This window comes from Lepidochelys kempii, chromosome 3 (assembly GCF_965140265.1).
Source record: "Lepidochelys kempii isolate rLepKem1 chromosome 3, rLepKem1.hap2, whole genome shotgun sequence".
Lineage (NCBI taxonomy): Eukaryota > Metazoa > Chordata > Testudines > Cheloniidae > Lepidochelys > Lepidochelys kempii.
The window spans coordinates 26,331,877-26,349,923 of record NC_133258.1 but is presented as its reverse complement, the minus strand read 5'-3'; the positions used below and the strand labels follow the sequence as shown (position 1 = coordinate 26,349,923).

Genomic DNA, 18,047 nt, shown 5'->3' with positions numbered 1-18,047 from the left:
TTTATTCTGTTTGTACAGCACCTAGCACAATGGGGTCCTGGTCCATGACTATAGCTCCTATGTCAGAGGTGGGCAAACTATGGCCCACAGGCCACATCCAGTCCACGGGACCCCCCTGCCCGGCCCCTGAGCTCCTGGCCCGGGAGGCTAGCCCCCAGCCCCTCCCTTGCAGCCTCAGCATGTCGTGCCACCGGCGCAACACTCTGGGCAGCCGGGCAGTGCAGTTGCAGAGCCGCAGCCTAACCCAGTGCTCTGGGCAGCATGGCTGTAGCACCGCCAGCCACCGGTGCTCCAGGCAGCACGGTAAGGGGGCAGGGAGCAGGGGGTTTGGATAGAGGGCAGGGGAGTTGGGGGTGGTGGTGTGGATAGGGGTCGGGGCGGTCAGAGGGCGGGGAACAGGGGGTTGGATGGGGCAGGAGACCTGGGGGGCAGTCAGGAAGGAGGGGGGGTTGGATGGGGCAGTCAGGGGTGCAGGGTCTGGGGGTGGTTAGGGGACAGGGAGCAGGGGCTGTTGGATGGGGTAGGAGTCCCGGGGGGGGCCTTCAGGGGACAGGGCGGGTTGGATGGGGCAGGAGTCCCAGGGGAGCTGTCGGGGGCGAGAAGCATGGGAAGGGTCGGCTAGGAGGCGGGGGCTGGGCCACACCTGGCTGTTTGAGGAGACACAGCCTCCCCTAACCAGTCCTCCATACAATTTTGGAAACCCGATGTGGCCCTCAGGCCAAAAAGTTTGCCCACCCCTGTCCTATGTGCTATAGAAATACAAATAATAAGAATGATTTTATGGTGTTTTTCTAGAGCATTGATTAAAATATTAAATAAAGTAGAACCCCACTAGAAACACACCCTTTTGGTCATTACTCTGAGTTTACAATTACATTTTGAGACTGAACAGCTACCCTGGTTTTAACCCTATTAAGCGTGCCATGTTGATTTTGTATCATTCTAGTTTTTTAATCAAGATGTTAAATGCCTTATGGGTGCCAAAGCATAGGACATCAACACTATTACCTTTCTCTACCAAACTGGTGATCTCATCCAAAAAGGATATCATGTTAGTTTGACAAGGTCCATTTTCTATAAAGCCATGTTGATTGGCATTATATTATCCCAATTTAATTCTTTATGAATTAAGTCCCATAACAGCTGTTCCATTATTTTGCCCATGATTGAAGAATAGTTGCACAGGAGGCTAGTGGACAGTATTGGCAACAGAACTGCAAGAATCTACGCAGCATTTCTTACATCACTGACACTGGACTACCAGAGCAATAAAAGGGCAACTGGGAAGAAAAATAAAGGTTGCTTCTACTATTTTTGCAATTATTTAATGCCTTGCTCTATATTGAAGAAGTTTTAGATTTAGAACATTGGCTCCACCCCAATTTCCTTCCCTTCTGATCCCTAGTGCACACATTAATGTATTTTTATCCTGGCTCCCACACTTCCCATAAAATTCATCATGACATCCCACTGCACTATTCTCCATAAAATATGGAAGAATTAAAACAAGATAATGGATAATATATATGAGCAGGGAACGATATCATGCTGGAATATCACACCTTTGATATGTTAATGGCCTTTAGTTTATGAGTATTTACCCAAAAAGCGATAATATCATAGCAAAACAGACTCCCTGTGATGCATCTGTGCCTTTCTGCAATTATCAAATCATTGTTGGCAAAGATTTGGCAAAAAAACATTTTGCATTGATTAATATATTGTGCAAATTAAAAAGCGGTAAACCAAAATGTTAGAATAAAAAAATAGTGTTAGAACACAGATGTTTATCTATTATCTCTTTTCTTCTCTTTTTATAGGTGTCTTTTCTGCTCATGACAGCATCGCCACTTTCTACCCTTCCACTGCAGCAAGGCTTCCGGTCTCCATACTCCACAAGGAAAAACTAGGCTCAATACTTGTATTCACATGTGGGAAGAGACTACTGGCATCCTTTCTGTCCTCCAGTAAACCACAGTGTACAAGTCAGGAAGAAACTGACCCATACAATTTTTTTTAAAAGTTAATCGGCAATGGGATCCCCACCATGAGTGTGAATTAGCAAGGTTCTCATACATTATTCTATTTTAAAAAGAAGCTATAATCATAAAATTTCACTAGAGAATCATGTACTGTTCCTGATCGGTAATCATTATTTGTGAAGGAGTGTCCACACTTTTCTGTGGTGTGATTCAGTACATAAAAGTAGAGTTGATTTGTGGCCAGGATAGCACAACAGTTATCAGCAAATCAGAATGAATGTTCGACTGTATATATTACATTATATCAAGTTCTATCTTCTCTCCCCATCCCCATATGCCCTGTGTCCATCTTGTCCAAATAAATTGTAAGCTGCTTGGGACAGGGACTAGTCTTGACCTAGGTGTTTGAGACACCTCACCAATGTTTAAATGCTTGATAAATAATGCATAATAGGCCCTGATGAGAATACAATAAATATGCAAGATAAAACCAACACCATTTTGTTCTTTAAGTAATTTTAGCAAGCAAACTGCTCATTTTAGCAGAAATTGTTTGGTAAGTAAGACACCATCTTTCCAGAGTGATCCTCATTTAATGCATGGTGCAAAACATGAGTTTTTCTTTTAATAATTCAAAAATAAATAATAAAAATATGCTTCAAAATTATATTAAATGTACATATTGTTTTAATTAATATGTGCAGATTAGGGGTCAAATGAGAAAATGAAACCAAGAAAGCTGTGAGATGAACAAGCATTTAACATAATCTTTGCAATTGCCCGAACTAGCAGAACTGTCATCCTAAACTATGAGATGTGAAACTTAGATTTCGTTAATTCTTCTTTTCTGTATTTTCAACAATCTATGTATGCTGTGAGGAATTTCCTCAACTTTCACTTCATATTTATTTTGTTTATAGAAAAAAAAAGGAAGAACTCTAAAAATACAAAGTCATTACACATGCCAAAAATAAAGATTCATAAAAAGGTAGAATATTGCATGATGAACTTATTACACAAAAATAACAAACACCATTTAAGCCATCAGCATGGTATTAAGATGATGCAACCATCTCCTTGAGTACGGAGATAAAGGAAAGACAACTCCAATAAAAAAATTAAAAGATGCCTGGAGCAACTTTAGGGAATGTAGGGCCTAATCACGCAATCCCTATGCAGAAAAAAATCCCATCGCCTTCAGTATAATAAATGTAGGGCAAAAGCTGTTGAATGAGATACTTTTGTTTTGATACTATGCTTAATCAAATAATTTGTATCAGTGTTTCTTTGTGACCCTATAATCTAAAAATTTTAGCCATGAACTACTATCGTGATGGAAGAGTGATAGCATCCATATATTCTCTTCAACAACTTATGCACAAGATGGTTAAAATTGGAACAAGATGATGCAATGTGACTGTTACAGGGTAGCAGGAGGTTGTCACCGACTCTCTGTGTTAGCTGGTATTCAAGTCTTGCATGAATCTGCTGAAATTCTGTTCATTTAGAGCAGCAGGCATGGCTGTTTAACTCCAAACAATATTTGACAAACACGTACACTATTAGGAGCATTTGCAGACAAAGGTGACATGTTTTTACGGGGTGCTAGGAAGAATCAAGTTTCTGGAACACTAAACTTCTCTTGTGTAGATGATATCAAAAAGGATGCAGGTGCAATATACACAACTGAAAATCCCTAGGGCTGGATTCACAAAAGGACTTACGTGCCTCCCTGGCACCTTAGGTGGCTAAATCCCCAGTCAGGCCCCACTGGGATTCCCAAATCCCCCGTTCTGCTGTCCCCAAGCCCTGCAGGCCTCTAAAATTGCTTTGCGCCTAAATTTCCACAGAAAAAGTTCCATAGGTGCCTATGTTTCTGCTTGTGAGCATGTGCACTGCAGCTCCACGCCAGTCGTCCGAATGTCTAAGCACCGCACAAGCTGGAGAAAATTAGGCATTCCTCCACCTAACTTGCCTGTGGGGACCGAACTGATAACATCCTCAGAGTTCAGCTACTGGACCAGGTCCCTCTAGACGAGCTTACACAAAATGGACCAGAAGGGAGGGAGCAGCATCTTCATAACTTGTCGCCCAGTGGTTAGGGTACTCACCTGGGATGTTGGAGACCCACAGTTCAAGTCCTCCTTCTTCACCTGAGTGAGGAGAAGGAATTTGAACAGTCATCTGCCACCTCCCAGATGCGTGCCCTAGCTACTGGGCTCTGCGATATTCTGACATGGGGGCTCCTTCAGTTTCTCCTGTTGAAGTTCCATTATGGATAAATAATATTTTAAAAGGTCATTGGCACAGGTGGTCTGGATCCCCCACCTCCAAAGAGGGTGCTCTAACCACGAGGCTACAGAATCATATTCTCAATTTATCTCTTCCGCTCACCCGTTGGCCCCAATGATTCTTTCATTAATTTATCCACAGTGGAATACCTTCAACACTGAGCCAGAGAGAGCAAGCATGAAAAATGATTCTGTGGCTTGGTGGTTAGACCTCTGCCCACGGAGGTGGGAGACCCAGGGTCCAGCCACCTGCTCCATTTAAAATATATATATATATTTATCCGCCATGAAACAGCTTCAACACGAAAGACTGAGGAAAGCCCCAAAGCAGAATATCCCATAGCCCAGTTGTGAGAGCACTCACCCGAGAGGTGGCAGGTTCCAATTCAAATCCCTTCTCCCCACCCTCAGGTAGAACAGGTTCTTGAAGAGAGGGTCTCTCACATCTCAGGTCAGTATATTAACCACTGGGTTAAAAATTATGAATGAGGTTCTTCACCCGTACCATGCTCCTTGCTAAAATGGCATAGGTACCTAATGCCAAGACAAGGTTAACAGCTGAGAATCCCAAGCAGAGGGAGGAACCTTCGTGCAGTCTGTACTTAGACACTTACCTCCAAGAGAGGGGAGAACCTTAGCAAAACACTCCTTAGCTTGGCATCTCCCTTTGTCTATCTTAGGTGAGAAGCAGCCTTACTTGTTGGATCTTCTAAGGTGCCTATCTTTCCCCATTCATTGTATAGGGAGCCATTCTAAGGTGCCTATCTTTCCCCATTCATTGTATAGGGAGCCTAGGCACCCATATCAGACTTTGGGAATCACAGTGATTTTCTAGGTACCTAAAAGTGAGGTATTTTGATGCTCAGTATTGTCATTTCTATGTGAATCAAGGCTTTAAGGAGGAACTCTGCAGCCTATTCTCAAGAACCTCAAGACTAGAACAAAGGGATTCTAGAAATCAGGATTACAATTCAATAGAAAAATTGAATGGGAAATCCAATAGAGCTGGGTCTCTAGTCAATGATATGAGACTGATGTACAATCTACCAGATTTTTCGGGGGGGGGGGGGGAAGCAGGGGGAGTGTATACATTTTTGCAATGTAAGTCTACTATAACTAAATTATCAACATTAAAACAGAGGGTTTATCTATAATTTATTAAAATTCAATAGTGAAAGACACTATTTTTTAGCATGGTTCAGAAATCCCCCCCCCCCTTTTAGGGCATCTGTTTTAATGGACTGTTATAGTAGCAGCTGAAGCAAAAGGATAAGGGCGACGGGAGAGAGTTGAAAGAGTATCTTTACTATTCGAATCCTGCACTTATTGATCCATTTTGTTGGACAAACACCACTTCATTTGACTAGAGTGGTTGGAGAAAAAAGGGTCCCATTTAAAGCAACACTGCAAAATAAACCTGCAAAATGAGTGATTAATAAGTCCTTCTGAAGGTCAGTGCTGCTGAAAATTTACTTTCCTATTTTGAATTTTAAATACTTCCCCTTGAACAAAAGAAAAAACACCTAAGAGCAATTACTTACTCCGCCAGCCCCAGTATAGTTTCTCTCTTGTACTGGTCATCTGCTGTAAACCTCTGCACATCCACTCCTTTGCCAAGGCCTTGAAGGATTTGAGCCTGAGTGAAGTCCAGTAGTCGTTCATTGTAGTAGTACAGTTGCTTAATCAAAGTTGCTATTTCTTCAGGCCAGTCTGCAGAGCTACACTGAGAAACGTGCTTTGTGACCATCTTAATCAGCTCTTTTGGGTCAGCCTGTGAAATCAATTTTTTTTTTTAAAAAAGCCTTTATTTTAAAAAACTCTAAAACAAAGTTGCCATTCTAAGATCTATCTGCTGGTGTTTTCATTAATGAAACACGAAATATTTCTTCCATCCTGAGAGATATGATCAGATCTAGTGGTATTCCACATTTTGAACGTAGGGAACCTCTTGGAAACCGTGGAACCTTTCAAAATGGTAAAAATGTAAGTGTGACCACTGAATGCTAAATAACCTGAACACGTATATATAATTGATGCAAGTCAAATCTGCACTGCTGTCAAACTTGTATTTGTATGGTACGAGATAAAGGAAACAAATTTTCTTTTTGATTATCGAAGTAATATCGTAAGTACACATTTTGCAATAGTAGTAAAAGCACAAAAAGGAGAGGAAAAAGTCTCTTTATTATGAAAATCCTGCATTTATTGATCCATTGACTTGAAAGATTAATTAGCAGACCCTAAACTATCTGTATAAAATATACAAATATTACTGATTACAAATTAGCTAATGACCATCCTACAGTCAAACACAGGAACATACCACAAATATTAAAATAATTCTTCTGAATCAATGACTGATTCCAATGTACTGAGAGAAATAACACACAAATGTAACAGCATATCCATAACAGGACAAAGAGTTGTTTATAGGTTTAAAAATCATCTGTGTTATGTATTTAAAGTGCATAATTGCTGTAGTATCTAGCTCAAAACTGCACACAGAAATCAGATCTTTGAACGTGCATTATAGTTTCCACATTCATAAATCAATGGCACAGAGACATATACACTTTTGAAAATCTGGCCCCAAATAATTTTGTATTGTCTGACCCACTGTGTGCCATGTACAGCACTAAACCCACTGACAATGCTTAAATAAATAATAAATATAGCAATGAAACTGGCAGAAAATAATGTAATGTAATGGTGCCAGAACTTTTCCTAGTGGGTGACAGAGTAATTTACTTTGCAGTTCACAAGATACATGAATAATTACGTTCTTGCAAAAAAGCATAACATGAAAAATAAAGTAAAATACATTTTATACATACCTAAACTACTTAAAATACATTGCAAAGGCTGATAAGCCCAACATCTGACCTACTTTTCACTTCCCCTTCTTCACTAGAAGCTAACTACTGATTTTCACTTTCAAGGCCCTACATTGACTATATCTAATACACTATTGAGATTGACTCGCCTACACTCTACCAAAAAAGCCAGCCTTCGTTGTTCTCTTTTTGAATTTTCAAAAAAGCACCTCTGTGCTTTTTTCCATGCTGCCTATCATACTTGGGAGGAACCCCCGTAATATCTGCAAAGCCTCCTCCTTCAAATCCATCCATAACACTCTCCTTTGTCAAGATGCTTATGAAAACTTGACAACGGATAGGTAGCAAGTGTGCAACATAAGAACGGCCATACTGGGTCAGACCAAAGGTCCATCTAGCCCAGTATCCTATCTTCCGACAGTGGCTAATGCCAGGTGCCCCAGAGGGAATAAACAGAGCTGGTAATCATCAAGTGATCCATTCCCTGTCGCCCATTCCCAGCTTCTGGCAAACAGAGGCTAGGGACACCATCCCTGCCCATCCTGGCTAATAGCAATTGATGGACCTATCCTCCATGAATTTATCTAGTTCTTTTTTTAATCCTATTATAGTCTTGGCCTTCACAACAGTGTGCTGAAACTACTGCTTTTCATGCTGAGCAGTACTGTCTCTCTGTTTCCTTTTCTCCCCAATCTGTCTGTATATACCCACTTGTCTCTCTTTTATAATAGATTATAAACTCTTTGGTCTGGGACCATCTTTTTCTTGTTGTGCTATCACAATATAAATAATAAATAATGATAAATAAAATGGATGTGGTGGCTAAAAGAGCTAATGCAATTCTTAGACCTATAAACAGGGGGATCTCCTTAGAAGTAGAGAGATTCTATTATTTATGTACGTGGCACTGATGGAACTGCTACTGAAATACTATGTCCAGTTCTGGTGTCCACAATTCAAGAGGGATGTTGAGAAATTGGAGAAAGTTCAGTGAAGAGTCATGAAAATGATTAAAGGACTGGGAAAATATGCTTTATAGTGAGAGATTCAAAGATAATTTTACCAAAGAGACGGTCCTGTGGTGATGTGATCACAATCTATAAGTATTTACATATGGAAACTTGATAACAAAGGCTCTTCAATTTAGCAGACAAAGGAATAATGAGATCCAATGGCTGGAGGTTGAAGCTAGGCAAATTTAGTCTAGAAATAAGGTGAACATTTTTAACAGTGGTTTTGAGTGCTGGAACAATTTACCACAATATACCATGTGATATATTTTTCATCCCTGTAAATCTTCATTTAAAGATTGGATTCTTTTTCTTAAAAGATATGTTCTAGTTCAGCCACAGCTATTGAAACGGAAGCAGGAATTAATCCAGGCAAGTCTCATGGCCTGTGTTATGCAGGTGCTCAGAACAGATTACCACAATGATCACTACTAGCCTTAAAATCTATGAATCCAGGAAAATACTTTTCTCAACTGTGTCTGTTTTCATAGTCCATTTAATTATTACATGTTTTATCCCTTCTCTTTCTGCTCACTCAGTCTTCTTCTATACCCCCTAAAATGACTTTTAAAATAACATTGATGCTACTAGTGTGATATTTATTGGCTATTCAACAAGAAGAAGAACCTAGTGATGGATAATAAAATATAAAAAACATTTCAGTGTCAAGCTGTGTGGGGCTTAAAGAATGAATAAAAAGCTATTTAAATTATGAAATAAATTTTCACAGTATCCTTTTAGAATATACTAATATTTCTACATTCACATAAAACCTGTCTTCATTAAAATACGGGGGAGAGGGAAGTGTAAACACAAACACTAATAATATCATTAATTATAAACGAAACCTGCAAAAAAGGCTACAGAGCACACTGTTTACCACCATACTTATGTAGTTCATAGGCGCCTCAATATTCTTAAACAGTCAACAGGCTAGATAAGAAGTTAGAATCAGTTTGTTCTTTCTAATGCTATGTGTTAAAAAAAAAAAAAGACAAGTACATGACAATCTGTTGGCTTTTCAAATTCTCTCAGACACTGAGAAAGTGTGGCTACAAGCCTGATTCCCCTGCTTCCTTTTATTAGGTAAATCTTTCCTAATACTTTAAGACAAGTGGTTGAACAATATATCTTTTCTCCCTGATGCTCCACCATAGGCTTGTCTAATTTACAAAATTTTATATCATTTGAACACAACAGGAAACTATCAAGTTTGATGCCACAGTGTTAACTGTGACTTGGCAGTCAGTGCAGATTGTGCTCAACACTGTGTCAGCTACCTGTGATTAGTTATCGTCATCAAAAACAACGCTGCAGTAGCACCTACATTCCTCAGTCAGAGACGAGGGTCACACTGTACCAGGTGTCTTAACTGATATTTCTCCTTAACATAGTAAGCAAAATCCACATATTCATGGATGATATTGGTGACTTCAACACAGAATTTTCAGAAGCCTTCTTGATTCTTCACTAGCTTCAAGCACTCAGCAGCTGACCTCCCCGTGATCTGCTGCACACTTTCTATCTGTCTCCTTACTGGGGTCATCCCCTACTACAACTACCAACCACCATTCCTTCCACAATAATCTTCTCAAGGTTACTTCCATTTCTATGCCCGATGTGACCAAAATATATACATTTGCACCTGTTGATTTCTGACAGCATTGTCTGCTTCTCTCCAATAATGTTTCTAACCTAAGCATTCATTATCTTTTCCATACAAGAGTAACACAGTAGATGAGCTATATTTCAAGTGTGCCTGCACAGCCGTTGTGATAAGATGGATTACTGTTTGAGACTAAAGAGAAAAAATTTGATTTTGGGGCTACTAGCTTTGTCCGCCCCTTATCCATAAAATAATCTCAAAAATTTTGTTCACTAAGCCATCACCTTCTTCTCATTCAAATCCCTCCTTAACAATCATCTTAGCAGCACAACTGACAGTTAACCTGTACATATAATTCAGTTACTGGAAATGTCAAGATTTGCATATACCAAAAATTAATAACTACATGTCCTTATTTTCATCATCCATTGGTTTTTGAGATCCAACTCTCTCTATGGTTTTCCTATCCTTTCCCCCAAATCACTCAGCCCTGTGATGGTCCTTAATAACAATAAAATACCTTGTACTCTAAATGCAAGGTGCAGGGAAAGCTGTGTCTTCCTATATTTAAAATCCACACTTGAGTCAGTATTAGGTGACTGAGTTATGAACTGCAGATTGAGTTTTAGTAATCTGTGATAATGTTTCTTCTTTTTTGGCATGAATATTGTACTATACAAAAGCACGAGACCTTAACATTCTCTCTTTAATATCTGAATTACAATACTCTTTTCTTCACTTGAATTGTTCAAATTCAGACAAACTTGTGTACTAAAAGGTGTTTCTTCTCCTTTACACATGAGATTCTTGACCCCTCGGATACTGAAATAACTCCCACATGGACAAATTATTTCTCACTAATGTCACAGGGATTGAAAACGATGGCTATTAAGATAATTATAGTAAGTTACTCGAATTCATCTTGCATTTCCTTTTTAGCTGACTTTTTCCACCTTAGTCACAAGTCCCAATGTGACTTTGATTTTTTTTTATTAAAAATTATGAAACATTGCCACTTTAGGCTAATCTCTTTTTAAGTGAGCAATTGTGTTTAAGTAAAAGAAAAGTTTCATATTTCTTTTTGAGAAATATGCTGAATTCAATTCAGTACAGTCAATCTAGGTTGTAAAAAGAGTAAGTCACTCACCCCTTGCAGTCCTAGGACCTTGGAGTCCAGTGAGTCCTTTAGAAAGGGAGTGCATTTTTCACTCACAGGAACTTAATGTTATTCGATGGAAAGACATGGCCAGTAGAGAAGGTGGGCTTGAGTATTCAACAGTGCTTTTTTGTTTTACATGGGACTTTTGCATCACATTTATCCAGTTATGCACCATACAACTCAATACAAAAACAACAGAACTAGTAACTGTTAGAATCCTGTGTCCCAGGACGAAATAAATCATTGACAATATTAGATCATGAGAAAGTAATTCTGCCTCTTTCCCCTTCTGTTGAGACATCCTGGTCTTAATACCATGTTTCTCCTAATTTATATTCCCCTCAAATCTCACTTATATGTGTTTCCTTAATTGTTAATTATATCTTTTAAAGTAAAGCTCACAAACAATTTGCAAATATTTTATAAATTCAAAAAATAAATCTAAAAAATGATACATGATCATAAAAATTATGAGGTTAGCTGAAATTAAATGTGTCAAAGAGAAAAGGAGGTAAGTTATGTGCACATATTTGTACATGTACACCCTTAGAAGTAATTGACACAGGTACAATATTTGGCCTTCATAGAATCATAGAATATCAGGGTTGGAAGGGACCTCAGGAGGTCATCTAGTCCAACCCCCCTGCTCAAAGCAGGACCAATCCCCAACTAAATCATCCCAGCCAGGGCTTTGTCAAGCCTGACCTTAAAAACTTCTAAGGAAGGGGATTCCACCACCTCCCTAGGTAACACATTCCAGTGCTTCACCACCCTCCTAGTGAAAAAGTTTTTCCTAATATCCAACCTAAACCTCCCCCACTGCAACTTGAGACTATTACTCCTTGTTCTGTCATCTGCTACCACTGAGAACAGTCTAGATCCATCCTCTTTGGAACCCCCTTTCAGGTAGTTGAAAGCAGCTATCAAATCCCCCCTCATTCTTCTCTTCCGCAGACTAAACAATCCCAGTTCCCTCAGCCTCTCCTCATAAGTCATGTGCTCCAACCCCCTAATCATTTTTGTTGCCCTTCACAAAAGTGTTTTAAATAAGACATGTTTTAAAGACACAATGACAGTGCATGGTGCTCAGCAGGCAGACATTTTCAGATGTATTTCTCTCAGCTCTAACAAGACATCAAGATAATGGAACGTTGTATAATATCTCATTAGCTCCTCATTTTAAAGAGCTTAAAATAAATGCAAAGCTTTTCGGTTTCTGAATCATTCTCCTCACTTTGGTGTTTATTCAAGCTGTACATATTCACAGCACAAAAGAACATTATTCTATGCTATTAGGATGACCATATCTTAAAGAAAAAACATCTCTGCATATAGAAGCCTGAACAAAGAGCTCACAATTCTCACGATTTATGAAACTTAGATGTGCATCAAATCATGGTTTACACAGTCAACTTGTACTTTGACTTAATTTCTGTACTTTCAACTGACAGCTCCACCACAGTTTTCTTTGTGAATTAATAGCATAGAGCTCCTGGAAATGCAGATGGAAAATGTAGATGCCAACCCCTGTAATTACGAACTCTAATAGTTGTATGTTGGGGAACGGAGAACAAAAAAATGTCCACAATATCACAAAAAGAAAAGATATGACAACTGAATAATTTATTTTGACACAAAGTGAAGTTCATATTGTGAATAAACTTTTTTCCAACAGTGGAAAGAATATACCCCAAATTGCTTTCAGATAGTTCAATTTTTTATTATTTTTATGTATTTATTTTTAATATACATTTGGATTTGATTTTGGAATAGCCTGTGCGATTTTGTGTTTCTTTCTATTTAATTGATTGGCAGTAGAGTAATATGTGAAATATAATTTGCTGTTAGACTTAAGACACTTTATAGGAGTGCTTTGGGCTGTTTGCATGCAACCCATAGTCAGGGGCTCCCAACTGCACATACCTTTATGAAGTGCAAAATACTTCCCCTGACTGGAGAATGGATGAGCGAGACAGGCATTTAGGGCAAGCAATAGCTCTGTCCACACCCTATCCAGATGCTCCAGGAAAGGAAAGTAGAGGAAACAGAAAAACTGTATGCGCACTCTGAACTCTCAAGCATTGGGGTTGTGGTTTGGGTAGTCCTTACTTTACCATACAAGTGAACAAAGATTAGTAGCGTCTATGTAATTTTGAAAGGAGGTTTCTAAAGTAAATATAACCGCTATACAGATGAAGCGAGCTTTAGGTTATGGGGAGATTTCTGAACAGAAGTTAGGTCTGGTTCATGGAAATGATGCAATTGATAGCCTGTGTCCTTGGTTACCAAATGGTAGATTATTAGGGAAAACAAAGAGGAAGTGGTTTCTGAAACACAGAACATCCACCCCTTGGCAAACACACTTTCTTGAGCCATGTTGAAATTCAAGAAATTCACACGATAGGCTGAGAGAAAGCCACTTAGCCTGACCCAGACTCTCTCTGGATATGTAGCTAATATTCATAACACTAGCCTTGTGCCTGCCTAATTGTGTTTTCCAAAATATGCAACTATAGGCATTTATTTACAGATACCTTCTATTTTGAGATTTTTATCTTTCAATAATTTGCACAAAAAACCCCACTGATTTAGATGCAAAGTTTTAAGATGGGGAAAATTGCTATTGAGGAAACTTGGAGAGATGAGAACTAAACTCTGACCTCAGTGCAGGCAGTCAGAATTTGTGCTATTGCCTGAATACCCAGTCAAAAGCAGAAGCTATCTATAACTACAAACAATATCACAATGTTGTGGACCAAAGTGGCATTGGGAAAGATGAACAACCTGAAGGGTGCTATGCCTTGTTACATGAGGTGGCAGCAACTCCCAAAATAGCTATAGTGGAAAGAGGTAGACAGAGAGAAAATCTGTTTTGCTCTGTTCCATTTTATATATATTTTCAGGTTGCTAGACTTTATCATCCTGTTTCTATACAGCTGTTGCAGCTAAGTTTGTTCAAAGTAATATATTTCATCTTACCTATTAAGTAAAAAGATTATTTTTTGAGAAATTTAATAGGCAAGATGAAATATATTACTTGAACAAAATTAGCTGCAAGAGCTGTGTAGAAACAAGATAATGAAATCTAACAATCTGAAGAGAGAATAGCTAAAATATATACTGTATAATTGTAACTGGGAGGAACCAGGAAGGAAACTAGTCCTGCAGTACAGAACAACTTCTGTATTAGACAGCAGATGTTAAGGAATGACTGAAGCTATTGAGTAGAGGGGTGAACAGGAATTTCAGTTCGGATGGAATAAAGAGATGAGTGACAGATGCAAGATAGGTGTGTGTGGATCATCCAAAGAGCTATGTGAAATGGGTCATCTAATACCATACCAAAAAAAAAATTGCATTTTAGACTAAACTCATTGAGGAATATAAAAGTTATTTACACTAGAGTAACTGGTGCTTATTTGAAATGTATGGTCCCTATCTGTATTCCACTGTGGGTACACATGTGCTCCAGGCACCCAAATTTGGAGAATTCTTTGAGAATCTGAGAATTCCTTTGGCCCGCACATGCACCCTTGCTCTCCTTGTGCCTCCAGCTGAGGAGATAAAAGAGCAGAGCAGACCGACCATGCCTCTAGTTCCTTCTCTACCACGAATCCAAGAATGATCCAAAGTAAAGGCGAAGGAGGATGGGTACTGGAATGCAGATAGGGACTACACATCTCAAAGAACCTCCAGTTGTCATAAAGTAAATACTTTCTCTTCTTCTTCAAGTAATGGCCCCTATGTGTATTCCACTGGGGGTGACTCACAAGAAGTAATCAAGTAGGAGAAGGTGCGAGGATGCAAGCAGAGAGCTGTCTGAAGGGCCGCTGTCCCAAAGGATGCATCAGCATCCTGTACTAGTGAATGTGCAATGGAACTCCATGTAGCTGCTTTGCAAATGTCAAGTACAGGTACTACTTGAAGCAATACTACTGATGTGCTCTTGCAGAATGAGCCCTCACCACATGAGGGGGAGGAAGATGTAACCACTTACAGCAGGGTAAGATACAGCCCAAGATTCATTTAGAGATCTTCACAGAGGATACACCTTGACCTTGGAGTCTTTCTGCTACAGTGATGAACAGTCTGGGTGATTTTCTGATTGGCTTTCTCCTTTGTTGGTAAAAGGTTAAGGCTCATTGCATGTTGAGGGAATGAAGTCTCTTCTTCTCTTCAGATGAGTGTGATTTTGGGAAAAACATAGATAATTGGATTGATTGGCTAGTTCAGGTGAACTTAGGATGTGAAACCAAGGAAACGTTGTCTTTATGGAATATGGTGTAAGGTGGATCCGCCATCAGTGTTCAAAGCTCACTTGCCCTCCTGACTGAGTTGACAGCCACAAAGAATGCAACCTTCCTAAAGAAGAGAGACATGGAACATGTAGCTAGTGGTTCAAAGGCCGGCTTACTAAGCACCGAAAGCACAAGCTTTAAGTCCCACCGAGGAGTGAATTTCCTTACTGGCAAAAAAGTTCCAATTAGACCTTTCCAGAATCTGGTAGTCAGTGGGCAAATGAAAACGGAGTAACCATGTGAACATAGGTGATACGTACTGATTGCTGCCACATGGACCAATATAAAGTTAATGGAAAGACCAGCTGATTTGAGGGAAAGATAGTCCAGAATAAGGGGAATATCTGTTGCTTCTGGGGAAACAAGTTTTTGTTGTGTACATATAGAGAAACTCTTCCACTTGGCTAAGTAGATTCCCTAGAGGAATTTATTCATTTTTTAGTAAGGACACTTTGTACAGCTTCAGAGTGCGAATATTCTAGAGCTGCCACTTATCCAAAAATCATGCCCTGAGATGGAGTGCTTGGGGGTTGTGACGCTTGATTCTGCCCTTCCTCTAGGAAAAGGATTACATGTTGATCAGCACCTGGGATGACATGTTTAGGAAACTTGGGGACCAAAACTGTCTGGGCCAACTGCGTTGATGAGAATGACTCAAGCCCTATCCTGATGAATCTTCCATAAAATCTGAGATAGGAGTGGCCAGGGTGGGAAGGCATAGTTCTGATAGTCTGACCATGATAGAAAGAGAGCGTCACCTTGAAAGTGATGTCTTTGGGCTCCTCTGTAACAGTATAGGTTTGTTTGAGAGGCGAAGAGATCCCTCGTGGGATTTCCGATAGAACAAAAATACTGCTCACCACTGCGTCATGTAACACTCACTTGTGGTCAATAGCGAAGTGCCTATAGTGCCTGCTCAAGGTGCCCAACAACACATTTTGATTCCCTAGAAAGTGATTGTGACGAGGTGATTCAACTGCTGATGCACAGATTCTATAAGGTGATCACTTCAGCACGCAGGGGAAAATATTGAAGTGTCTGCTTCATCTGGAGATGAAGGCTGTTTCATTGGTACCAGCAGAACTGCCAGATCCAGTTCACAATCTTCCTCTTCTACGGTGCCAGGAGGAAGCTCTGGTTGTCCTCTTGCAGGGGACCGGTGGACTGACTTCCTAGTGGATCACATCGACCCTGCAGGGTGTAGGTATGGGTACCACAGTCCCCAATATGGTAAGTAAGATAGGTCAAAGGGTGATTGTGGAGCTCCATTGGAACCATGAGGTACCACCGGTTCTGAAACAGATGCTGAGATGGGAGGTGTCATAAATATAAAGGGAAGAGTAAACCCCTTTGAAATCCCTCCTGGCCAGGGGAAAGCTCCTCTCACCTGTAAAGGGTTAAGAAGCTAAAGGTAACCTCGCTGGCACCTGACCAAAATGACCAATGAGGAGACAAGATACTTTCAAAAGCTGGGAGGAGGGAGAAAAACAAAGGGTCTCGGTCTGTCTATATGCTGTTTCTGCCGGGGATAGACCAGGAATGGAGTCTTAGAACTTTTAGTAAGTAATCTAGCTAAGTATGTGTTAGATTATGATTTCTTTAAATGGCTGAGAAAAGAATTGTTCTGAATAGAATAACTATTTCTGTCTGTGTATCTTTTTTGTAACTTAAGGTTTTGCCTAGAGGGATTCTCTATGTTTTTAATCTAATTACCCTGTAAGGTATCTACCATCCTGATTTTACAGAGGTGATTTCTTTACTTCCATTTACTTCTATTTCTATTAAAAGTCTTCTTGTAAGAAAACTGAATGCTTTTTCATTGTTCTCAGATCCAAGGGTTTGGGTCTGTGGTCACCTATGCAAATTGGTGAGGCTTTTTATCCAACATTTCCCAGGAAAGGGGGGGTGCAAGTGTTGGGAGGATTGTTCATTGTTCTTAAGATCCAAGGGTCTGGGTCTGTAGTCACCTAGGCAAATTGGTGAGGCTTTTTACCAAACCTTGTCCAGGAAGTGGGGTGCAAGGTTTTGGGAAGTATTTTGGGGGGAAAGACGTTTCCAGACAGCTCTTCCCCAGTAACCAGTATTTGTTTGGTGGTGGTAGCGGCCAATCCAAGGACAAGGGTGCAATATTTTGTACCTTGGGGAAGTTTTGCCCTAAGGTACAAGAGGTTAGTTCTAGACATGTCCAAGTCCCTTGTCTAAGAAGCTATTTCTCAGGATACATCAGTTCCTCGGGTGATTCAGAGTCTCCCAAGAAAGAAACGGCCTAGTCTGTGTCTAACGGTGGCACCAACGGTTCTGCTCAAGGGAAATCATGGGTGAATGATGGAATGGGGGACAGACTCCTCCAATAATTTGCATCTCCTCATGGAGTCAGGACTTCTCTCATGAGGGATGGACCTGATAGCAACAGGGATTGGGGTAAGGGAGAGCAAAAATGTCATCAGCTGTAGCACAAGTCTCTGCTTTCCCTGGAGTGCATGGGGTCCTATTCATCTAAACTGACAGAAAGACAGCACTTACAGTTTGTGGATCAGGCTCCCAATAGTTGTGTCTTTTGTTGGTGCCATCGGTTCCCAATGCTTAGGCTTAGCTGGTACCAGAGGTACCGTTGCCACCAAGAGTGCAATCTGGTAGTGACAGAGTCCTAGACTTGTTGGCTTTTTTGTCATGACTCTGAGACTTTGGATGTTCTAAATCCTCAGGGGCTGAACAGGAAGACTTGCTTGCCTTACACAGGATTGTATCCAACTTCTTTGAAGTGAACTTAGAGGATTCACTCTTGTGTTTATGACAATGTTCCCTGCCTTCCTGACAAGACCTCAATGGGGGGATCTATGGGAATAGATTCCCTTGCTCATAAATTG

General features: G+C 40.1%; 1 protein-coding gene across 4 annotated transcripts in view; it reads right to left on the bottom strand.

The window, feature by feature from the left end:
* NBAS (NBAS subunit of NRZ tethering complex) overlaps positions 1-18,047 on the bottom strand; it is a 406,507-nt gene that overhangs the window by 136,482 nt on the left and 251,978 nt on the right. For all 4 annotated transcript variants that reach the window (XR_012157919.1, XM_073335981.1, XM_073335983.1 and 1 more), the window contains exon 41: positions 5,815-6,044. Coding sequence is in view for 3 of the 4 variants with exons in the window: in XM_073335981.1 (XP_073192082.1) it covers positions 5,815-6,044 (230 nt within the window). In the remaining variant the exon portion in view is untranslated. The remainder of the gene's footprint in view (positions 1-5,814; positions 6,045-18,047) is intronic.